The sequence below is a fragment of the Aedes albopictus genome, chromosome 3, assembly GCF_035046485.1.
Source record: "Aedes albopictus strain Foshan chromosome 3, AalbF5, whole genome shotgun sequence".
Lineage (NCBI taxonomy): Eukaryota > Metazoa > Arthropoda > Insecta > Diptera > Culicidae > Aedes > Aedes albopictus.
The window spans coordinates 54,650,039-54,675,120 of record NC_085138.1 but is presented as its reverse complement, the minus strand read 5'-3'; the positions used below and the strand labels follow the sequence as shown (position 1 = coordinate 54,675,120).

General features: G+C 39.5%; 3 protein-coding genes across 3 annotated transcripts in view; 2 read left to right on the top strand and 1 right to left on the bottom strand.

The window, feature by feature from the left end:
- Positions 1-8,729, bottom strand: part of LOC109411329 (phospholipid-transporting ATPase ID) — a 421,272-nt gene extending 412,543 nt beyond the window's left edge. The window contains exon 1 of the mRNA XM_062859672.1: positions 8,275-8,729. The gene's annotated coding sequence lies outside the window, so the exon portion shown is untranslated. The remainder of the gene's footprint in view (positions 1-8,274) is intronic.
- A 5,200-nt stretch (positions 8,730-13,929) lies between these two features.
- On the top strand, positions 13,930-14,744 carry LOC134289871 (inducible metalloproteinase inhibitor protein-like). Its single transcript, XM_062856546.1, has 2 exons — positions 13,930-14,119; positions 14,201-14,744. The coding sequence occupies exons 1-2, from the start codon at positions 13,999-14,001 to the stop codon at positions 14,380-14,382; spliced, it is 303 nt and encodes a 100-aa protein (XP_062712530.1). The 5' UTR covers positions 13,930-13,998; the 3' UTR covers positions 14,383-14,744.
- A 320-nt stretch (positions 14,745-15,064) lies between these two features.
- On the top strand, positions 15,065-17,955 carry LOC109411344 (uncharacterized). Its single transcript, XM_019684874.3, has 3 exons — positions 15,065-15,841; positions 15,903-16,049; positions 17,860-17,955. The coding sequence occupies exons 1-3, from the start codon at positions 15,065-15,067 to the stop codon at positions 17,953-17,955; spliced, it is 1,020 nt and encodes a 339-aa protein (XP_019540419.3).
- Positions 17,956-25,082: the final 7,127 nt, after the last annotated feature.

Sequence of the window (25,082 nt, the reverse complement as noted above, 5' to 3'; positions counted from 1 at the left end):
TCTAATTGTCTGTGATTATTGTTCTTCACATGGAATTTTGGCAGAAATATTTTTTGATTTGCCTCATTTTTTCTCCGAGTAAGAGGAAATCTTTGACACATGAACCAAACCACAGACAAACAGACGTAACACTTCGAACATTTTTCGATTCAAATCATAGTCATGGAAACCTATTCGCCCAATGCTAAAAGGACAATGTTTGGCCGACCACCAACTAGGTGGCGGTTGTGAGCAAACGTCAAACTCGAACAAAAACTATGCGAGCGCCACGGTTGGGCAGTTGGCCAACTATCAAATTTTCAAAAAGACCGTTAAATCGGTGTACGATGGGAATTATCAGAGTGTTACGTCTGTTTGTCTGTGGCCAAACTATCACTAATCGTTCCGCGCACGTATTAAACAGCCGTCGCGCCGTCGTCACAGTTCAGCTCTAGGTCCAAAAGGGTGTAGATAGGAATTGAATCAAAGTTCTCCGACGAGCAGAAAATATCTACATTTCCCGACCCTTATTCGTGCACAGACCGCATCACTGACGCGCACCGACCATCGTTTGGCGCTTGACCAAAAAAAAATAAATAAATAAACGACGAAACAAACATAATTTACGCTTGGAGAACCGTCTCCGGGCGGCTGATTTGAACGAACTTTATTAACATGTTATGTACGTCATTTTCATAAATGTTTAATAAGCATTAAATTTAAAATTTAAAAGGAACTTTCTCACCAATGTTGAATCATCTTCGTCGAAGAAACATCGCTTGCCCTTTCCGGTCGCGAGGAAGAAGTGTTCCAGCAATGTTTAGCGTCACGATAATCCGGCGGACGTTTGCTCGCTTGTGCCATTCCATCTCGATCACCTTGAGCTCTTCGTTACCCACACACTTTTTCCTCCATCTTCTTCAGGACGTAGCTCCCGACGCGGCACTCTGAACTATCTTCTATTCTAGCGTTCGTAATCACTTTCACCGAAAAAAAAACACACTTTTTGGTTTCCTTCCAAATAACGCACTTATTTAATTAATGTTTGAAACCGAAATACTTAAAACTAAGAATAGTCCAAAACTGCAGAATCATCTTCAAAACTTCTTGAAAATGCTGACAGGCGGAAGGCAAAAACACAGCATGAGAAAATTTCACGTCTATCAATATGCAAGACCGTTTAAACATGTGCTTTTATTACATTTCTTACAACAAAAATAAAAATCAAAATGATTTCAAAATGATTTCAATTTAATGAACATTAGTTTTTGCTTGGATAAAATTTGTCTGGTGAAGGTATATAAATTACAAAACTAATTGTGAACAATTATAAATCATAATTTATAAATTATAAGATATATACGTTAGTTTATGGTGAAATTACATACAGGGGATAGACAAAATGGTCGGGACAGGCAAAATTTTTACTCTCAATAAATAGTAAACTAGCTGTAACTTTCCGAAAAGTGCATGAAAACTGTTTTTCTTATAAACAATTTTAAGTTTAATCAAATGTTTTTCAAAGCTTATTATATAAGTAATGATAGTTTAAAATTTCATTGCTTTCAATTAATTGAATCCAGAGATATTACAGTTCAAAGTTGGCTTTCGGATCATGCATATTACTTGAATCTTTATCATTTCATGTAGAATAGACCGATCTTTCTCATTTGGGCTATTTTTTTTCTCTCCTTTGACGGGTGAAGATCACTGCGTCCAGATTTTAGAACTATTGTTGTAAGGTCCGCAAGTTATCTCAGTAACATGCTTGTCACTGAGATACCTTGGTATCGGCTGAACTCAAGACAATATTCTATTATAAATGAATCGAGATCCTGAGTATAGCTGTTAGTACGCAGGGTCAAATATTTGTCCGAAAAGAAACCAATTCTCAATCATCTTGTTTGACTCGATCGAATTTTCATTAGTGTGAAACTGATGTTTTTTCTTGAGTTCTTTCCTTGTCAAATATTTGACCTTGTGTGCTAACAGCTTATGTGATTCCCCCATTCTGGCGAGACTAGCTTTATGAAGCCAACCACATGAGCTATTGATAGACAACTAGTTTTGAGAACTAGTTTATTTGAGTTTTGTTTGAGAATTTTTGATGCACTTTTCGAAAAGTTACAGTTAACTTACCTTTTTTTAAAAAAAGATTTTTTTTTCCTGTCCCGATTATTTTGTCTATTCTCTGTATATGAATTGAAATACGCATAGGTCTCCTAGGCTACGAGAGACGGGAAAAGCTCAAGTTTGCAATGCACACTGGGCCAGGAACAGAGATTAGCAAGACAAAACCTCTAGCACATTGGGGATACGTCCAATCAAGTTGGTGTCTTCGGCAAAGTTGTTGGGTTTTATCTTCGCCTTAAATTGCGCTTGGAATTTAGTTCGTAAAACCGCCGCATAGGTGGCGCTGCGGTGCTAACTTTTTTATTTTACGTCCTAGAGCTTTGGCGTCTTCAGCAAAGTTGTAGAACAGGCAAAAATAAGAAAAGTTGACGAAGACACCGAAACTCTATCTCTTGAAATAACAAAGTTACATTGAATTTTATACAGGAACGACTAAAATTTGCGCTTTTTTGTCATTTTCTTGTTTATCAGCCTACATGTTGCCATGGCAACAGAAAACAATAATCGCAGTAGTCGAACAAGATCGTACATTTGAAATTGTATTTCACTCTTGCAACGATCATGCGTTTCGAGGAATAATACATACATTTGTCTAGGTATCACTAGTAGAATTTCCTGTTTTAGTGTATATGAGTGATATAGCGTAATCTGCACCTTCTTGATTTTGCCTGAATGAAACGCATGTTTTGTAGGTGGGTAAATTCACTTCTTGAATTTTTTTAAACAGTGAGGACTGCTACCAGACGCTGCCACTCACTATACGCTCACTGCAAATTCCAGATTGTCGTGCATATAAAAGTTATATAAAGTTATTTTTCTCAGTATTTGACAAGTTTGAAGGGAAGCCTAAACGAATCCTTAAATAAACTAAATCGGATATAAGTTAGCTGAGATATTGTTGTTGGCGTAAAGTGGATGACAGCATCTTATATGAGTCCCAACTCTACTTTTGTTTTATCCGTTTTCACGTCAAATCTGAAACAATATCAACTGCAACAGAAAATATGAAAGATTTGTCAGATATAAGTTTCCAAATTATTCATTTTACAGTTTTTGTGTGATTTCAAAATAGCAGAATCGCTAAAGGTAGATTTTTTTATTGCACTAATATAGAGAATGATTCCCTTTTTAAGCATATGGTTCTCATTTGCATCCTACGAAGAACACTTTTTGTTAGAAGTGAGCTGAGCACGAAAAAAAACAAAAAGAACGGAATCAATCAGTGCCGTAATCGCTTGTTTTTAAATAGGATGAATTTGGGAGCGTGAGATTACTTATGATACTTACACCCTAATTATTTTATCAAGCGTAATGCGTTTTCTGAGAGATTTCATGAGCATCTTTTAAAACATTTCACCATCAGGGCAATTGATTTTAATATTCATATAAGATTCCACCTACATACTTCATCGATAGTTTTATTTTTAAGAAAATCCCGCAATATTCCGCATGCTAATGCTACTTACTCTAATCATACTTAATATAATAAGTATATTAGTGGGAGCGGACCTGGTGTGATGGTTAGAACACTTGACTATCACGCTGAGGACCTGGGATCGAATCCCACTCCCGACAAACTCGCAAAATTGTGGGTTCTTCATTCGGAAGGGAAGTTAAGTGTGGGTCCCGAGATGAACTAGCCGAGGGCTAAAAATCTCGTTAATACAGATAAAAAAAAAAAGTATATTAGTGAACTAAAATAATATACCTTTAGTCCGCCATCTTAAAGACCGTGGATGGATAATTTTTAAACTTTTATCTGATAAATCTTTCAGTTTATCAAATTCGTTTCTGATTTGATGTTAAAACGTATAAAACAAAAGTATAAAATATACTATAAGTGAATTCACCTACGAAAAATACGTTTAATTCGGGCAAAATCAGGAAGGAGCACATCGACAGCTAGCGGTATAACATTCATAGGGTAATTGTTCCCTTCGTTGTGGTAGTACCTAATGTTGCGGCAGTGGCAATTGAGCACTTTTTCGACTGAAATGTTACCAAAAGGCATTTTTAATAGATGTATTACGCTTAAATTATGACATTGCACCATTTGTGTGCTTAAGATTTGCCCAAAAACCTATTTTAAAACAATATTTTCCTTAAATTTTTTGCTGCTGTGTTCCTATTGTTGCGGTAGTGTTCCTAATGTTGCGGTATCCCATATGATTTCAATGGGATACCGCAACAATAGGAACCAAAATTAAATTTTACCTCCATAATAGGAACAGTGTGCCTAATGTTGTGGTAAGCGATTTATGATCGAAAACAGAGAGAAACGATAGTTTTTATAATTTTCCAAGCAAATTTGGATAGAAAACTACCAACTAACGTTTTGCAACCCTTCATTAGATGATACGATCATTGTTTTTAAAATGAATTTACCTTAATACCACAACGATGGGCACACTTAACCTATATACTAAAACAGGAATGTATACTAGTAATACAAATTTATATATTATTCCTCAAAACGCAAGATTGTTGCAAGAGTGAAATACTATTTCAAATATAAGATCTTGTTCGACTACTGCGATTATTCTTTTCTGTTGCCATGGCAACATGTAGACTGATAAACAAGAGAATGACATAAAAGCGCAAATTTCAATAATTGGTTTATAATAATCAATGTAACTTTGTTATTTCAAGAGTTACAATTTTTGTGTCTTCGACAACTTTTCATATTTTTGCCTCTTCTACAACTTTGTCGAAGACGCCAAAGCTCTAGGATGTAAAATAAAGAAGTTAGCACCGCAGCGCCACCTATGCGGCGGGTTTACGAACTAAATTCCACGCGCAATTTGTGGCGCAGATAAAACCCAACAACTTTGCCGAAGACACCAACTTGATAGGACGTAACACCAATGTGCTAGAGGTTTTGTCTTGCTAATCTCTGTTCCTCGCCCAGTGTGCAATGGATGTTCCGCCTTTTGTTGTTTGTTGGTCTGATCAATTGGTTATCCAATTATGATGACTAATCGATTAACTTTCCAGCACAAACTGTCATCTGTTTTTTTTTCAGATTTGTGCTTATGAAAATTTGAAGCGTATCTTCATCTCAATGGGAAGGGACCGTAAACTTTTGAGAGAATTTATAATAGAGCCCATAAAGAGTGGAAAGGAATGTAAGATTTCCTGCCTCAAGAGAAAAGAAACTTATTCTTCTTCTTGGTGTAACGTCTTAACTGTGACAAAAACAGTTTCTCAGGTTGGTGTTTTATGAGCAGTTCCACAGTTTATTAACTGAGAGATTCATCTGTCAATGACCATTTTGCATGTGTATATCGTGTGGCACAAAGATACTCTATTCGCGACTACGAAGTTGTCGAATGTGCGTGAAGGTTTACGTGAGGAAAAACGAGAGGGAAATATTTTTTGCATTTTTGTCACGCACATTTTGACAGTTCCTTACGAGGTTTTTCATTAGAGCGACAAAGAGTTGGAATCTCTTTTACCTTCGTAGTCGCGAATGCCAAAGGCAGTGTCCGTTACGAAAAGCTTCTGGACCGACTGAGAATCGAATCCGTCACTCTCGGCATAACCATGTTGAATACCCACGACTGTCCAGCAGTGGCACGTATCAGGCCCTGCCCAATGACTAATTGGGTCGCCTCGCAAAACTCCGTGAACGTTTTACATCACACCATATGGCTGCCAGCAAACCAAGTTCAGTCCGAGATTGTTGTTTACTTTTACTATGACACCTCAATTCATAATCGATCGATTCAATCGAGAAATGTGCTAAAACGTAAACAATTGGCTTCTTTAGCGGTGTTGAGATAATTACATATTCTGAATCTGCATGCGAAACTGAGCCGAAATCCAAATTTTCATAAATTTTGATGTCCGGGAACCTATTTAAAAATCAATTTGAAGTTTGTATGGGAGCGATTTGTCGAATCACCCCTCGTCGCATTTTGTACTGGGTGGAGCTGTCAAACAGTTACCCAGCTGTCAAAAGGTGATTTCAAAAAATCTCTTTGAAATTGATTTTAGGTACCAAAATAAAGTTCTAAAAATCTGAAAAAAATCATAGTGGCTCAGAAAAAGTTGCTCTTTCGAATAAACTCAAAAAATCGATACATTTTTCGTAATTTAAAAACCCAATTCTTCCTCCCACCCCACCACACCTACCGTGGAGAATACGTGCACACGCATCGCATTCCATCCGTGTGGAAGTCACTTTTGCCAGATCGTGGCGCGTTCCGCCACTGCACCAATTCAATATCGAAATCGAATCAAAACAGATGGAAGGATGGACTCGATGTCAATTATTCACAGGTCCGGGTGAACGTATATGTTTGCCTGTATTTGTCGATAAAAATATGTAAACAAACCGATCAGCTGATCGCGACGTCACGTTCGCCAGAAAATTTGTTCGCAGCTTCTGGAACGTGACGTCACCTTCGGCAACTTCGTGCGATTTCGGCTTGCCGAAGTTGACATGACACGACTACTACATCAAAATTATCATATCACAAACACCACTTTGCCCGATGGGCCTAACCTGGTGAAATTTAGAACATTGGGATGGACTCTCGGATCGGGCCCTGCTTCCGAACTTCTCAGCCGTGTGTGCATCGTGTTTGGTATTTATTTATACTCGAACCGCAAATATGACATTTAGTGTACTTTACCTAGTCCGCTAAAAATATTTATCAATAATTTGAAAGTCAAACCCTAAAATTAGATTCGGCTACGGCTATGATGGGTAGGGGCGGTTACTGTGTCTGTGAAAGCCGGTTTAATCGCAATCCGAACCCGGAGCGAATAATTAACATTCATATGGTAAGTGAACTTTGCTGCCGTGAAGCCGTCGTCGCTGAGCTGCTGCTGGACGCTATTAGATGTAATCATTGATAAACTAATGAATCTGAAATTCATTATATTGAAATGTTATTGTATTGTATGTTATTGTAGTTTATTTTGTGTTTTTTTTAGTATTATTCAATATTGGTTCTCCTCGCTCTCCTCTTCTTGGCGTAACGCCCTTACATGGACAAAGTCTGCTTCTCAGCTTAAGATCCCAGTATACATGGTCACTAATACTCAAACATCTTGTTTGACTCTATCGAATTTTCGTTAGTATCAAACAGCTTTATTGCTTGAGTTCTTTCCTGGTCAAATATTTGACCAATTGTATTTCAGGCCTTATGCTTACCACGTTAAGGTTGAAGAATTCGTCATTGACATAATCGTCATAATTGAAAATTCGAAAGCAGTTTTCTCGCTCATAACTGAAATTTCCGTAGTGAAAATGTATTCACTGCATTCCGCGTGGAGAATGCATTACAGTGAATACATTTTCAATTGAAACATTTTAGATTTGAACGAGAAAACTGCTTTTGAAATTTCAATGATGACGGTTATGTCAATGACGAATCCTTCAACCTTAAGGTTGAAGGATTCGTCATTGACATAACCGTCATCATTGAAATTTCAAAAGCAGTTTTCTCGTTCAAATCTAAAATGTTTCAATTGAAAATGTATTCACTGTAATGCATTCTCCACGCGGAATGCAGTGAATACATTTTCACTACGGAAATTTCAGTTATGAGCGAGAAAACTGCTTTCGAATTTTCAATTATGACGATTATGTCAATGACGAATTCTTCAACCTTAAATGCAAATTACGATATTTGAAACGCTTTGACATTGATGTAGGCAATAGAAATATGTGTTTGAACACGTGTTTGACGAACAAATTTAGATTTGATTCGCGAAAAGAAACCCACGTGCCCCGGTCGGAATCGAGCCCACGACTCCCAATTTGCTAGACGGGCGCTTCTTTACTCTCAGCTAAAGAGCCACGTGACCAACTCCATTCTGAAGGCGTAGACCTGAGCCCGATTCCACTATCAATCATGTACACTACCTTAGACAAAAAACAGGTTTCCTGTGATTTTTGAGGAAATCCTGTCCACATGACCATTTTTTCAATTGGGCATCGGGCCTTTATTGAACCTCAAATGTCATCCGAGATTCCAACGAGCTTCAACCGGAATCTGTAGTACATCTTCGATTCAATTATTATTATTATTAATATTTATTAAAGACACTTTACCACTTATGTGGCATTCGTGTCTGGTCTTCGATTCAAGGTGTATGAATATGAAAGTAAAACACTGCATACTCATGCTTTTACGTTTACACATCACTTACCGGCTTTTCGTTCTCCAGGTCCTCAAACCTTGCACTACACTCTATTCTAAATCACAGTCAAACACTTGATCAAACACTTCCACATAACTTGTTACTAAAGGTAAATATTATCCACTTTCTGAACAAACAATCCCATTGTAAGCACCGCACGAGTGGCAATCGATCAAATCTTTACCGGAATTCAACGTCCGAACAATAACGATATGAGCATCAGGCCATGACTTGCTACGACGACACGCGAAAATGCAACCGATGCATTCGTTTTTTCCTAGGAAAATGCAATCCGAAACCAAGATGTCACTGTCACTAAATAATGTTTCTGTTATTTTTCGCGCGGGCGTCGAATTTCTCGCCGACACGTCAAGAAGCAAACCGTTAGTTTAGCCGACGAAACGTAACGAACTCTCGGTTCTTTCGTACAGTTGTTGATATTCACGCTACTGTGGTAGAGCGGCTACTTCAAAAGTGAAATGATGACACAAAATTGCATTGTGAAGGGATTCGACGGCGGCGTCGTCGTCGGCTGTGTTGTGGTGGTGAGAATGCTTGACCAGAGAGTGAGAACAGAAACTTTTAACTCTGAGCACGCGTGGAGCGGTGCCGGCACGCTGTATTTGACCGATGCGATGTCCAGTTTGTTTTGTTTACCTATTTCTCGCGCTAGGAGGAAAAGGGAGGAAGGTGTGCTGCACTGCGAGAGAACCCACACGCTTGAAATTACCCACATTAAATCGATCCAAGTCCAATCCAAATCCAATCCAAATCCAATCCAAATCCAATCCAAATCCAATCCAAATCCAATCCAAATCCAATCCAAATCCAATCCAAATCCAATCCAAATCCAATCCAAATCCAATCCAAATCCAATCCAAATCCAATCCAAATCCAATCCAAATCCAATCCAAATCCAATCCAAATCCAATCCAAATCCAATCCAAATCCAATCCAAATCCAATCCAAATCCAATCCAAATCCAATCCAAATCCAATCCAAATCCAATCCAAATCCAATCCAAATCCAATCCAAATCCAATCCAAATCCAATTAAAATCCAATCCAAATCCAATCCAAATCCAATCCAAATCCAATCCAAATCCAATCCAAATCCAATCCAAATCCAATCCAAATCCAATCCAAATCCAATCCAAATCCAATCCAAATCCAATCCAAATCCAATCCAAATCCAATCCAAATCCAATCCAAATCCAATCCAAATCCAATCCAAATCCAATCCAAATCCAATCCAAATCCAATCCAAATCCAATCCAAATCCAATCCAAATCCAATCCAAATCCAATCCAAATCCAATCCAAATCCAATCCAAATCCAATCCAAATCCAATCCAAATCCAATCCAAATCCAATCCAAATCCAATCCAAATCCAATCCAAATCCAATCCAAATCCAATCCAAATCCAATCCAATCCAAATCCAACCCAAATCCAATCCAAATCCAATCCAAATCCAATCCAAATCCAATCCAAATCCAATCCAAATCCAATACAAATCCAATACAAATCCAATCCAAATCCAATCCAAATCCAATCCAAATCCAATCCAAATCCAATCCAAATCCAATCCAAATCCAATCCAAATCCAATCCAAATCCAATCCAAATCCAATCCAAATCCAATCCAAATCCAATCCAAATCCAATCCAAATCCAATCCAAATCCAATCCAAATCCAATCCAAATCCAATCCAAATCCAATCCAAATCCAATCCAAATCCAATCCAAATCCAATCCAAATCCAATCCAAATCCAATCCAAATCCAATCCAAATCCAATCCAAATCCAATCCAAATCCAATCCAAATCCAATCCAAATCCAATCCAAATCCAATCCAAATCCAATCCAAATCCAATCCAAATCCAATCCAAATCCAATCCAAATCCAATCCAAATCCAATCCAAATCCAATCCAAATCCAATCCAAATCCAATCCAAATCCAATCCAAATCCAATCCAAATCCAATCCAAATCCAATCCAAATCCAATCCAAATCCAATCCAAATCCAATCCAAATCCAATCCAAATCCAATCCAAATCCAATCCAAATCCAATCCAAATCCAATCCAAATCCAATCCAAATCCAATCCAAATCCAATCCAAATCCAATCCAAATCCAATCCAAATCCAATCCAAATCCAATCCAAATCCAATCCAAATCCAATCCAAATCCAATCCAAATCCAATCCAAATCCAATCCAAATCCAATCCAATCCAAATCCAATCCAAATCCAATCCAAATCCAATCCAAATCCAATCCAAATCCAATCCAAATCCAATCCAAATCCAATCCAAATCCAATCCAAATCCAATCCAAATCCAATCCAAATCCAATCCAAATCCAATCCAAATCCAATCCAAATCCAATCCAAATCCAATCCAAATCCAATCCAAATCCAATCCAAATCCAATCCAAATCCAATCCAAATCCAATCCAAATCCAATCCAAATCCAATCCAAATCCAATCCAAATCCAATCCAAATCCAATCCAAATCCAATCCAAATCCAATCCAATCCAAACCCAATCCAAACCCAATCCAAATCCAATCCAAATCCAATCCAAATCCAATCCAAATCCAATCCAAATCCAATCCAAATCCAATCCAAATCCAATCCAAATCCAATCCAAATCCAATCCAAATCCAATCCAAATCCAATCCAAATCCAATCCAAATCCAATCCAAATCCAATCCAAATCCAATCATCCAAATCCAATCCAATCCAAATCCAATCCAAATCCAATCCAAATCCAATCCAAATCCAATCCAAATCCAATCCAAATCCAATCCAAATCCAATCCAAATCCTATCCAAATCCAATCCAAATCCAATCCAAATCCAATCCAAATCCAATCCAAATCCAATCCAAATCCAATCCAAATCCAATCCAAATCCAATCCAAATCCAATCCAAATCCAATCCAAATCCAATCCAAATCCAATCCAAATCCAAATCCAATCCAAATCCAATCCAAATCCAATCCAAATCCAATCCAAATCCAATCCAAATCCAATCCAAATCCAATCCAAATCCAATCCAAATCCAATCCAAATCCAATCCAAATCCAATCCAATCCAATCCAAATCCAATCCAAATCCAATCCAAATCCAATCCAAATCCAATCCAAATCCAATCCAAATCCAATCCAAATCCAATCCAAATCCAATCCAAATCCAATCCAAATCCAATCCAAATCCAATCCAAATCCAATCCAAATCCAATCCAAATCCAATCCAAATCCAATCCAAATCCAATCCAAATCCAATCCAAATCCAATCCAAATCCAATCCAAATCCAATCCAAATCCAATCCAAATCCAATCCAAATCCAATCCAAATCCAATCCAAATCCAATCCAAATCCAATCAAATCCAATCCAAATCCAATCCAAATCCAATCCAAATCCAATCCAAATCCAATCCAAATCCAATCCAAATCCAATCCAAATCCAATCCAAATCCAATCCAAATCCAATCCAAATCCAATCCAAATCCAATCCAAATCCAATCCAAATCCAATCCAAATCCAATCCAAATCCAATCCAAATCCAATCCAAATCCAATCCAAATCCAATCCAAATCCAATCCAAATCCAATCCAAATCCAATCCAAATCCAATCCAAATCCAATCCAAATCCAATCCAAATCCAATCCAAATCCAATCCAAATCCAATCCAAATCCAATCCAAATCCAATCCAAATCCAATCCAAATCCAATCCAAATCCAATCCAAATCCAATCCAAATCCAATCCAAATCCAATCCAAATCCAATCCAAATCCAAATCCAATCCAAATCCAATCCAAGTCCAATCCAAATCCAATCCAAATCCAATCCAAATCCAATCCAAATCCAATCCAAATCCAATCCAAATCCAATCCAAATCCAATCCAAATCCAAACCAATCCAAATCCAATCCAAATCCAATCCAAATCCAATCCAAATCCAATCCAAATCCAATCCAAATCCAATCCAAATCCAATCCAAATCCAATCCAAATCCAATCCAAATCCAATCCAAATCCAATCCAAATCCAATCCAAATCCAATCCAAATCCAATCCAAATCCAATCCAAATCCAATCCAAATCCAATCCAAATCCAATCCAAATCCAATCCAAATCCAATCCAAATCCAATCCAAATCCAATCCAAATCCAATCCAAATCCAATCCAAATCCAATCCAAATCCAATCCAAATCCAATCCAAATCCAATCCAAATCCAATCCAAATCCAATCCAAATCCAATCCAAATCCAATCCAAATCCAATCCAAATCCAATCCAAATCCAATCCAAATCCAATCCAAATCCAATCCAAATCCAATCCAAATCCAATCCAAATCCAATCCAAATCCAATCCAAATCCAATCCAAATCCAATCCAAATCCAATCCAAATCCAATCCAAATCCAATCCAAATCCAATCCAAATCCAATCCAAATCCAATCCAAATCCAATCCAAATCCAATCCAAATCCAATCCAAATCCAATCCAAATCCAATCCAAATCCAATCCAAATCCAATCCAAATCCAATCCAAATCCAAATCCAATCCAAATCCAATCCAAGTCCAATCCAAATCCAATCCAAATCCAATCCAAATCCAATCCAAATCCAATCCAAATCCAATCCAAATCCAATCCAAATCCAATCCAAATCCAATCCAAATCCAATCCAAATCCAATCCAAATCCAATCCAAATCCAATCCAAATCCAATCCAAATCCAATCCAAATCCAATCCAAATCCAATCCAAATCCAATCCAAATCCAATCCAAATCCAATCCAAATCCAATCCAAATCCAATCCAAATCCAATCCAAATCCAATCCAAATCCAATCCAAATCCAATCCAAATCCAATCCAAATCCAATCCAAATCCAATCCAAATCCAATCCAAATCCAATCCAAATCCAATCCAAATCCAATCCAAATCCAATCCAAATCCAATCCAAATCCAATCCAAATCCAATCCAAATCCAATCCAAATCCAATCCAAATCCAATCCAAATCCAATCCAAATCCAATCCAAATCCAATCCAAATCCAATCCAAATCCAATCCAAATCCAATCCAAATCCAATCCAAATCCAATCCAAATCCAATCCAAATCCAATCCAAATCCAATCCAAATCCAATCCAAATCCAATCCAAATCCAATCCAAATCCAATCCAAATCCAATCCAAATCCAATCCAAATCCAATCCAAATCCAATCCAAATCCAATCCAAATCCAATCCAAATCCAATCCAAATCCAATCCAAATCCAATCCAAATCCAATCCAAATCCAATCCAAATCCAATCCAAATCCAATCCAAATCCAATCCAAATCCAATCCAAATCCAATCCAAATCCAATCCAAATCCAATCCAAATCCAATCCAAATCCAATCCAAATCCTATCCAATCCAATCCAATCCAATCCAATCCAATCCAAATCCAATCCAAATCCATTCAATTCTAGGCTCAATACTCCTAATTGAAATGTTTTATGCTGCTCATCTGCTCAAGCATTGATGGTTATTCGATATTCGCACGTACCAAAGATAACTCACCACCGTTGTTGTCTATTCAATTGCTCTTGGGGAATGCTGTGATGTCACATTGTAAACGTGCAATTCTTTGCGTATCTTGTTGCAACAGCTGACTTCTTGGAACGGATATAAATATTCCGGCATCAGGTCGGAACTTCAACCAGTTGCAGAGTTATCGTCAACCGGAATCAACATGAACAACAAGTTCATCTTACCTACCATCATTGCTGTAGTGTGCTGCTGTGCATCGATGATGGTCCTATCGGTGCCACTGGATGGCACTCCTTGTGACGTGAATCCACCTTGTAACAAGAGTAAGTGCGGTATATCGTTATAACTGGTCGCTAAAGATAATGTGTATTCACGACGGTGTTCTGATTAACTGTCCATTTCAGCGGAATGCCCTGGCGCATTTGAGGAATACAGCTGCGACTACGGATGCTACGAGCCCACATGTGCAGTTCGAACACGGAACATCCAGTGCTTTGTGAGTGGGAAGGGATGCATTTGCAAGCAAGGATACATCCGAGCTTATGATAATGGTCCATGCATTCCGGTTGGTGATTGCCCTTGTTAAGATGGAGCTCTTTGATGGAGATGTGAGTCGTTATGTATGGTAGTTGTGCGCAATTCTTGTATACAAGTCGAAAGCTCTGAACGAGGCATGCGCATTTCGATCCAAAGTGCTTAAAGCTATAATGATGGTTTATGATTTTGAGGAAAGAGGGACTAGGTAACTTAAAAATTCTTAGATTTGACCAGAGATAAAAAACACTATCTGAAAGAAATAGAAAACATGGGAACATGCGCTACTTAGTAGCGGATCGTAATCTATACTTTTCATTTCATTTACATACATTAATTTGCAGAGAAATTGCACCTCTTTCCGTTATTAACAGTAAGTGGAGTGCGGGGGAGCGATGAAATACAACCCACAGCTATGGAATAAGGTACTGTTTCAAAAAATTGTTATGACCTTCTAAAATGGTAATGCTCAAATGAATATCAGAGATTAATCCATGGGTTATAATCATTGTTCAAACAAATAAATTCAAATTGGATAGAGATGAATCAGCTTCGGACTGTATGTATTCTTAGTAAAGTTAATACTATTTAATTTGAAGCCAGATGAGTTATGAGTTCGTGACACAGGTTGTTTGAACGGCAAGCACGTGTTTAATTTTTAAAATTAATTGAGTTGATTTCATTATCGGCGACATCAGCGCTTGAGTTCATTGAAGCATTCAGTCGTTCTCACTATGTTGCATCGTTCGTACATCCCACGCTGGTGCTTCTACTTGCATCACTACACTTCCGTATCATTGGGGCTGTACCCGTACAGATTCGATTCGACCCGGAGCCGTTTCAGCAAAAATACCCCCATGCTGGTAGCAACAGTTCTTTCCAAAGTCCTGTTCATAACCACTAAAGCATTCTGTGCCACAAGTTTCGTGCGGCACGTCTCCTCAATTCCCGGATCATTTCTACCTCTGATTTTGTACTTCACTATCGACAAGCTGGTTCTGCTTCACGAAATCTTCCTTATAATCACCCAACTGTTCGATTCCAAGCGATATCTCTGGCTGCTTAATGAAAACTTCGCTTTGGAAGAACACCTAAAAGCCCAGTTCCCAGACATACCATCACAACCCCTTTGGATCTACACCAAGGTAGTCCCTTTAAAGGTGTTCTTCATTGTGACGTGTTGTGCCTTTGTTAGCTCTCAACTGGATGATCCACATGCGGTGGCAAATCTCGGCTTGTTCATGAGTGCAGCTGTTTACAACGACCAGTTTCTGATCTGGATGGAAAACATCGAACGGAGTGTTGATATTCTGCGAGAGCACAGTGTTCTGGTGGGGGAAAAGCTACGGCACGTGGTTTCATGCTACGATGAGCTGGAATACTGCGAAGATTTCCGGCGGATTGCTGTGGCCCACGGTCGGATCTATAGGATCTTCCGGAGGGCTGTGCAGTTCTACTCGGTTCAAATGATGATAACGTTGCTGTTCGTGGGTTTGGCTCTACTGCTACTTGTAGGTTATTGAAACCAGAAGAGCATTCCGATTTTTTTCTAAACAAATTTCTACGCTTCAGATGTTTCTGGAGTTTGGAATCATATATTTCTATGTGTATGAAAATGCTCCTGTCTTGGATATGAACTACAAGGCAATTATTTTAATGACACTGGTGTGGCTGAATCTTTCGATTATGATTAAGCGGTGTACTGCGGTGACAGAAAAGGTAACGTATGATGTTTTAGCAGTCTAGCGCAGCATGATTAAATAGTATGATTGCATTTGGTTTTTAGCAAAAGAACTTGGTCCATCAGCTGCAGAATATGGCACTTCGAGGATTCAGGGATAATCGATTGAGGCAAATGGTAAAACTAGTAATGCTCAGAACGGTGGTTTCTGGAAAAATATACTTCCTTTTATTGATTTCAACAAAAACTAAGACTAAGACTAGGACCTAAAAATACGTTTCGAGACCATCTGACTACTAAAATTTCTTCGAGTATGAACATTTACTTATATGTTCCAGGTCTTACTCATTATTTTCCAAGCGAAGCATGAAAAAATGAAAGTGGCGTGTTGTGATATGTTTGAAGTGGATTATGAGCTGGTTATTAGGGTAAGTACAAATATTTGGGTTGAAGCTCAGTCAAATAATTGGTCGGCGTTCGGCCAGAGTGGACTACGCGATTTTTTGGATAGGTAAAGATAAGCGACGGATTTCGAAAACTCTGAACTTTTCATCATTATTTTGATGCAAATGTTTCGTTACATAGAGGAACTTTATTATTTCAGACAAAAACGCGCTACATTTGACATCCCAAGTACCTGCAGGACGTTTTCCCGAAATCGTTGAAAAACAGATGGTTCGGTCTGACTGAACGCCGACCAATTGTAAGGTAGAATTATAAATTATTATAGACTTTTGTGCTCGGGTTGCTCTGCCACTTACTCTACGCTCATCGCAATTTATGTGGTATGTTTCATCCGATTGAGCAAATATTACGGGTGATGTTAGGCCGAAACTTAAACAATCCTCTTACAATGAGTTTTCTGAATTGGTTTGAAAATATCCGAGAAAGATGAGAACAAATTAGGAGGGCCTAGTGAGAAGCTTAATTCTTACTGGGACAAAGTCTGCTTCACAGTTTAGTGTTCTAGAGTTCTATGAGCACTTGCACGATTATTAACAGAGAGCTTCCCTGCTAATAATTATTTTACATATGCAATTCAAGCTCAAGTAGAGTAAGCCTAGGCGTGGTGGGGGCTCAGAAGTGGGCCCTGCTGGGCTTCTTCAGAAATTCCACACATCCGGAAGCAACTCTGTACAAGCGATACGGCACCGCTTCCAAAGAGTCACAACAAGAAGTGCACACTAAGACCAACTCGGTATTTTCCCCATCTTTTTACCGAGTTCTCAACAGCAGATTTAACTCGGTACGCTCGGTTATTCCTTTCACGGGGAAACGAAATAACTCAAAACTAAGATAAAAAAAACTTAAAATTAAGTACTCCACCAACACTATTGAATTGGGTACATTTTTTTTGTGGTTGTTGGATACTTTTAACTTAATATTTGAGTATGGCGCAAATACTTGGCTTTGGGTAAATTCAGACATGTGATGATTTTGTTTTGTTTTTCTCTTCGTAAAGTTCCAAAATAAGGTGTTGTTGGCAAACACGATTTTGGATGAAAATTTGATTCTGCGCCATGTTGATTTCAGGTTGGATATTCGGTGGTCGTTGTTTCTGCAAATTTCGGTAAGTTCCTTCATAATTATTATGTTTTTATGTATTGTCAATCTTTTTTATCATTTTCAGAAAGCGTTCGTTACCAAAAATTAGCCAAAACGAAAAGTTCGCTCCATTTCCTGGATTTCCTGGTACATTTCTGGACTTCGAACCTCGCTTCGAACATCTTCAAAATAAAATTGAAATGGTTACCTAATCCTTTCACTTGTTAATCACAGGTAAGTTGCATACTGCATTAATGCATTCAACGCAATACTGATGTTTCTCATCATTATCATCACCAACAGAACATTCGTTTGCGCGAGTTCCGACGACGAAAGATGATCACCAAACGCGAACGCTACCGTAACCCGGATCCGGATGGCGTTTGCACCAGGCGATAAAGTGTATAAATAATGTGTTATATTAATTTCAAAATGTGTGAATAAAAGTGAGCTAGGAACCTCGTTTGAAAACCATGCGTATATTTGTAAATTACAAGAAATAATCAAATTTTCGTAAAAAAAATGTATTCGTGAAAACTAATTTTTGGATACTTTTAATCCAAGATCCTCTATTTTCATAATACATACTTTTTACTCAAAACGGAGTCTTTGTGAAACAACTCAAATTTGGATTCTTCCAAAAAAACGCAAATTTGACTGGTTTTACTTAGCTGTCAAGCTGAGTGAAAAAGATTTAATTTTGAGTTATTTCGTTTCCCCGTGAATTTGCTGTTAACGAGTTCTGCAAATGAACTGTCAAAAATTACAGATGAACGGTAATAGTAGTTTACGCAACAAGGTGCAGAATGAAGATTTTTACAGCACGAGTTGTACACTTATCCAACGAGGCTTGCCGAGTTGGATAAGTACGACGAGTGCTGTAAAAATCGAGTTCTGCACCGAGATGCGTACAACGTTTTTTGAAATTTCATAAATTACCACTTGATAGTGGTAATTTGATAGATTTGATGGATAGTTTTTGTACAAAACTTTTTCATCAAACTGGACACTGATGTTCATAGCCATGTTTAATTAAAGACTGATCATAGCAGGTTATGCTGTGCAGCTGTCACAAATTTTGAAACCTGAGTCCAGAAAGCATCAAGAAGTTGATCAAAACTGAAAACAGTGCTGTAATGGTTCATTACGCAACGCAAATCAGTGCTGTAATGAACCATTACCGCACTACTAATATGATGTGGGAAAGTAGGCCTTTTCCTGGTAGATTTGCGTGAGGTAAAATAGCCTATTACGATGAGAAATTGCAAAAATATCTTTACTGTTGAACGGTAAATATTGATTACCGAGTGTATCTGCTGTTGAGAACTCAGTAAAAAGATGGAAAAAATACTGAACTCAGTAAAAAAACTGAGGTGGAAAAACAGAATCTTAGCGTGTGCTTTGGGCACTTCAGGAACGACGCCAGTAAGTTTCTGATTACGGCATAGTAAGGTCGGGTGACATTGTCCCATAAAACCGTGGCGTGGCCTTAGTGTACGTTCCTGACCTGTGCCCCGCTAAGGCAACTAATTGGGTGGAGGTGGGTTCAGATGAACATTCCTGATAAACGCTGATCCGGCTCTGAGCTCAGTCCCTATCAGAGCCTGGGCCAACCCTCGGGTGCCCTCCTTGCTTGCATATATTACCACCAGGTTCATTTGCAGTGAGGGATTGCGGCTCTAAGGGGGGTCCAACAGCAATGACTACTCTGCATTTCAGAGTAGTAATACAGGAAAGGAATCACCCAGCGATGGAACACTATGCGTGTCTTACTCCGTCGATGGTAAATACAGAAGAGGCAGACACAACGATGGCGATTGGCGACGCTGGCGCGCTCGAGGGACTTGCCAAGGTGTGAACATACCGACGGCGACCGACAGTATACCGACCGACGGCGTAAATTCAGCTACAAACACACTGAGCATTGGGCGCTTATTTGCTCCCACACAACTACTAAATCCATGAACAACAACAACAATGTGATAGAGAGTGAAGAGGCAGAGGGAACGGCGTTGAACCCGTTCGTGCAAAGAGGACTGGCGAGATCGCCACTATGAAGAGCTAGTGTACCCACCAGCGAACAAATGGCAGGAGGTTTAACAGGAGGCGGTGAACCGCAACAGAAGCGGTCTACCAAAGATTTTGGAAGTTGACCAACAGCTCGACAAGCGGGCGGACTACCATCAGCAAGGATCTGAAACAGGACTTGCTTAAGCTCCGCAAATCGCTGGCTCTGGCCAAGAAAGAGTATGATCTCCTGGTCGAAGAGCGAAGTGCGGCTGATGCGAGCAAGGAGGAGCGGTCTACCCAAACGGACAGCTTCCTATTTGCTGGCAACGCGACGATGCATCACGAAACCATGCAGCACGCCGAAGCCATAGCGGAGAGGTCAAACCGCCCTCTCGAGTTGCATGACCGAAACCTGCCGAGCAGATGCGGCCCATAAAGCGTCCGGCAGAGGCGGGCGTAAAGCCAGAGAGGTAAAAGAGGACGGTCCGCGTGAGTAATCGGGCTGCCAAGCCGATTTGCAACACGCGCAAGGAGCAGGAAAACCAAGCCCAAAGAGGCCAACCCTAAGAGGAAGGATGGCCTACCGGACCAAGGAAAGGAGAACCCTTGGATTACGGTTGGAAAGAAGAAGGTAATGAGAAAAGTGAAGTCAGCCCGCGCTGGTCTTCAAAACTGAGGCAGACACGTACGCCGAGGTACAGTGTGCCATGCGAAGCGAAAATCGTCTCTCACCGCTGGGCGTGGATGTCAAAAGCATTCGGCGCACCAGGACTGGAGAGATGATGCTGCTTAAGAAGGAGGCAGCCAAGAAAGGCAACTTCTACAAGGCACTAGCTCAAGATGTATTAGGCGAAAAAGTGCAGGTAAGAGCCCTAACGCCGGAGGCGACTCTCCATTGTAAAAACTTGGACGAGATCCCCGACGCAGAAGAGCTCGCAGTCGCACTTAAATAGCAGTTCGAGGTAGATGTACCAAGTGCATCGATACGCCTGCTAAAGGGTCCAGCAGGCACGCAGATCGCCACGATCAAGCCCGCTCAGCATATACGAGCCGCCAGTGGCGTGCTTTGAGCAAGGACATAAGTCGTGGGCTTGTAAAGGCCCCTACAGGAGCAAGCTCTGCAGAAAGTGCGGAGTGGAGGTCCATGTCGCCAGGGAGAGCAACTTGGCACCAAAATGCCTGATTTGCACGGTGAACAAGGGTCACGTAACGGGTGTGCCAAATGTCCAGGCATGCGAGAAGGTCGAACCAACCGACGATAATGCAGGTCACACAGCTAAACCTGAACAACTGTGAAGTTGCACTACAGTTGCTGTGGCAGTCAGTCTTGGAGTCCAGAATCGCTCTACTATCGGACCCATTTCGATTACGGGAACTTGCGGTCTGTACAATCAGTCGTTTGCCGGTCCAGGAAATAATTTCCACGTCGCACGAGGGCTTCGCAATAGCAGTTGTTACGCTCCTCCCAGTTGGTCAATAAGCCAGTTCTCGTTTATGCTGGATTCGCTAGTGGGATTTAGTACCGTGGCCATCGGTGGAAACTTCAACGCCTGCACGATTGAGGCGACTAACAGGAGTGGCTGGGTTCTACTTGAACCCTATGGCTAGACTAAACGTGGATGTCGCGAACGTAGGCGAATAAAAACCTACAATAGGAATGGTGTAGGACCTTCTGGAGGATCGACTACGGATACTTGCACAGTGACCATCTGGCGATACAAACACGGGGGAAGACGGTCACAACCGAAGGTCATCGACCATCACCGGAGATGGCTGACCTCGCGCTTCGATAAGCGGGCATTTGTGGAGCGATTGCTTATGGAGAGTAACACCGACGATCTATCCAGCGATGATCTAGTCGGAACCCTGAGCCGTGCATGTGACGCCTCAAGGCCAAGGCGATCCCTAGCCAGAAATGTGCGCTAACCGGTATACTAGTGGTGTACAGAAATCTCAGAATTCCGCGCATCTTGCATAAAAGCTAGAAGGAGGATGCAAAGAACTCGCACCCATGAGGGTAAATGGAGCAAAGTGAGGCCTACAAGCCCGCTAAACTTTCACTAAACAAAGAGATTAAAGTGCGTAAGCGGGCGTGCTTCGAAAACCTCTGCCAGACCTCGACTTTTTGGGGTGATGCCTACCGAGTAGTCAGTCATGGCCAAAACGAAGGGCGTATCAGCACCCCCAGAACGCTCCCCCTAGATGCTGCAGAAGATCGTGAAAACGTTGTTCCCGCGCCACGATACAAGACCATGGGCTTCCGTCCCCTATGGCCAAACCGACCAATGTGATGTCGCCCCGGTAACGAATGATGAGCTAATCGCAATTAGCGAAGTCGTTTAAGTTGAAAAAGGCTCCGGGTTCGATTGGTTTCCCGACAGTAGCCATCAAGACGGCCATCATGGCTAGCCCTGAGATGTTCAGATAAACGTTCTGATAAACGTGAACAAACAAACGCAAATATGGGAACAAGCAAATATACACCGTGAACAGGAACTACTACCAGCTGTCAATATGGGCGTTCTGGAAAACGTGATATCTAGTTCACGGTGTACATTTCTTATTGTTGTTATCGTTGCTATGCATATAAAGCCTGCGCACTTTAGAATCGGTACCCTTTCAACCGGCTGCAGATCAAAAACGGTTTAACCTAGAAAAAAAATGTCGTATGAAGCAAATGAAGCTTATTTATTGTATTTTGTAGGAAAAACATGAAAAATTCAGTTTTCATTTCTTCAAGATAAAATTTTGACCTGATTGTGAAATTCATGCCATTTTATTCTGCACAAACCAATGCTCATCATCATTTGCATATTTCACAGCTTACGGGCTGATATTTCCACAAGAAACAAAATTATATTCATCAAATATATGCTCAAAACAAGTTACGACATTAAACTCTTCACAAATATGGTTCACAAGACCATAATAGACTTATAGCCTTATTGTCCATTCACGCTATATTCAAAACAAAATTTTACTCAAAGTAATATTTTATGAAAAATTATTTTCTGGGATCGTTTTTTGGATCTACAATTCCCTAAATCAAGTGGCCTAACTTAATTCAAATCGAAACCCGGATTATTTTTGGAATTATTAGCAGTTGCCCCTCATAGTAGTCGGAAATTAACAGTCATAAGGCTAACTCCTCATAATAAGCCTAAAATAAGATAGTTTTCATGGATAAAACACTGAAAACCATATAGATTATGGAACTATAGATGTGATTCTATGATCACAAATAAATACTTTTGAGTAGGTTCAGTTTTATTTAAAAAATCGTTAGATATTTCACGCCATCAAAACACATCCAATGAATTTCGTCAGCAATAGTCCATACAGCTTTCGAGCCACGATTATTTATATTGTTCTGCATCAAATCATTGGTTTCTTGTACACCAATACTATTCGTATAGTATCCTTCCCGTATGCGTATTTGCCGAACTAAAGTTTATGCGAAAACAACTTTTTCGACCTTAAATATCTATGAAAGCCTTTGATTTTCCATAAAACCCTTCAAAGGCTTACCATAGCTATATTGGAAATTTTAAAACACTCATGGAATATTTTATCTCCCTCAATCAACAATCATAATATCAACAACGATTCCATAGTGCGTATTTGGTGGGTTTGGTAATTACACAAGTTTACAAAATAAAACGAAAGTCGTGAACTTCTGTCAACGACCTAAATTTTTGAAGCACAATTTAGTGCTGATTTCGAAACCGACCTCCAAAAAAATTAAAGTAGAACAGTTTTTGAGTTTTAGCTCAATATCGAGTTTTGTAACTTTTCAAAATATGTAATTTACTAAAATTCAAATATATTGCGTTTTGTTCAACCAATTTTAAATCTTTTTCCATAAATTAAAAGCTGAATACAATACCATTCGATCATCTGAATACAGGATTTGCGTCAGATTGATGAAATTCAAGATATTGGCGAGTTTTAGGGACGATCTTCTTAAATTTTAGCAAAATTCCCAAATTTTTTTGAAGAAATGTATTTTTTTCAATAAGAAAAAAAAAACAACTGAAAAATTCTTTCTCGACGTTTATTTGACATATCATATGTAGGCGAGTTACAGTAAAAATTTCAGCTCAATCGGAGCATTGATTACGGAGAATGAGATGTTTGAAGTGAGCGACTTTGCTTAAAAATAGAACAAAAATCGATTTCAAATCATCAACCTTGTATGGAAAGTCGAAAAAATTTCCGCTCTACTGTAATTTTTTTCCTTCGCGTATTCGAACTCAGGGCATGATTCTACACCAAAAATGATCATCAGCTTACCGAGTTCAAAAATGCTGTAAACTAGTGTTATATATTCCTACACAAATCTTGAATCTGACGATGATTGATTTTTGCTCAATGTGTGCAGAAAAAACTGGCACTATTTACGAATTCAGATCAATGGTTCATCTAAAAATATAAAAACAGCAAATTTTATATTTTTCCTATAAACTACAATAGATAAGCTTCAATTACTTCTAACAACACTTTTTTCCAAGTGGCACCGTTTTTGAGCGGCAGCCGGTTGAAAGTGTACCGATTCTAAAGTGCGCAGGCTTTAGTTCCCGTTTGCTCCCGTTGCCGTGACTGGGTGTGCACGTATATCGGATTTTTTTTCGGGATTTTTTTTGCGTGTATACATTTGTACCTAGACAGAGGTGAGTTTCCGCAGAGGTAAAAAAGGCAAAGATTGATTCTACTGCCCAAACCCGGGAAGCTACCAGGCGACCTGTCGGCATACAGACCTATCTGCCTTCTGGACATCGCCGGGAAACTGATGGAACGGATCATTGCCGAAAAATGATGGACGTCATATTTGAATCGGCCCATACCGCACGATCTCAAAGGCCGCAGTATGTGTGCAAATGATATTCACCGTGAATATCATTGGCATTTTTCGAAGGTAGTCCGTCACATTTACCTTAAATATTTGAAAAATAGCAGTTTTTCCGTGCCTTTCTTGCAGAACTGGTCTACACTGAAAATATATTTTGTTTCATTGTACGAAATCACTCGTCATGTTGACAAATGCCATTCGTTGTTTTCTGCAACGAAAAGCTTCGTAATGTGCATGAGTTCTTTTCGTACAAAATTGCTTCGACACATTTTTCTGTCTCTTTTTTTTTGTCGGAATGACATTAAACATGCTTAAAAAAATACCACACGTTCGTCCACTTGGATACCACAGGCTTCGAGTGAGTATCTTCTGATTGATACCTACCAGTGCTAACCACCCATCGGCCCGTGTAGCTGCCGGCTTAGAATAGCACTACGGACCACCTGTTCCGGGGGTAAAAGTCCACCAAACAGGTAACCCCAATCCAAGGTGTCAGGCGACCCGTGCTGAGGGATGAATGGTTGAGGGGGTTTAAAAGATGCTCGATCTTTAACTGAGCCCGTAGCGTGGGTAGATCGCCTTTTTGGGTTGCGTTGCGGTGATAGATCTACCAAACCGAAATCTAGTGTCGTCCTATTTTTCAATTTTGGAATATGTGTTCTTGTAA

Bases quoted from the DNA above. Each gene is read 5' to 3' on its own strand.
- LOC134289871 (XM_062856546.1), top strand. From the start codon at position 13,999: ATGAACAACAAGTTCATCTTACCTACCATCATTGCTGTAGTGTGCTGC. The intron at 14,120-14,200 runs GTAAGTGCGGTA...TGTCCATTTCAG, and splicing joins GAATCCACCTTGTAACAAGA to CGGAATGCCCTGGCGCATTT.
- LOC109411344 (XM_019684874.3), top strand. From the start codon at position 15,065: ATGTTGCATCGTTCGTACATCCCACGCTGGTGCTTCTACTTGCATCAC. The intron at 15,842-15,902 runs GTAGGTTATTGA...TCTACGCTTCAG, and splicing joins GTTTGGCTCTACTGCTACTT to ATGTTTCTGGAGTTTGGAAT. The intron at 16,050-17,859 runs GTAACGTATGAT...CATCACCAACAG, and splicing joins GTACTGCGGTGACAGAAAAG to AACATTCGTTTGCGCGAGTT.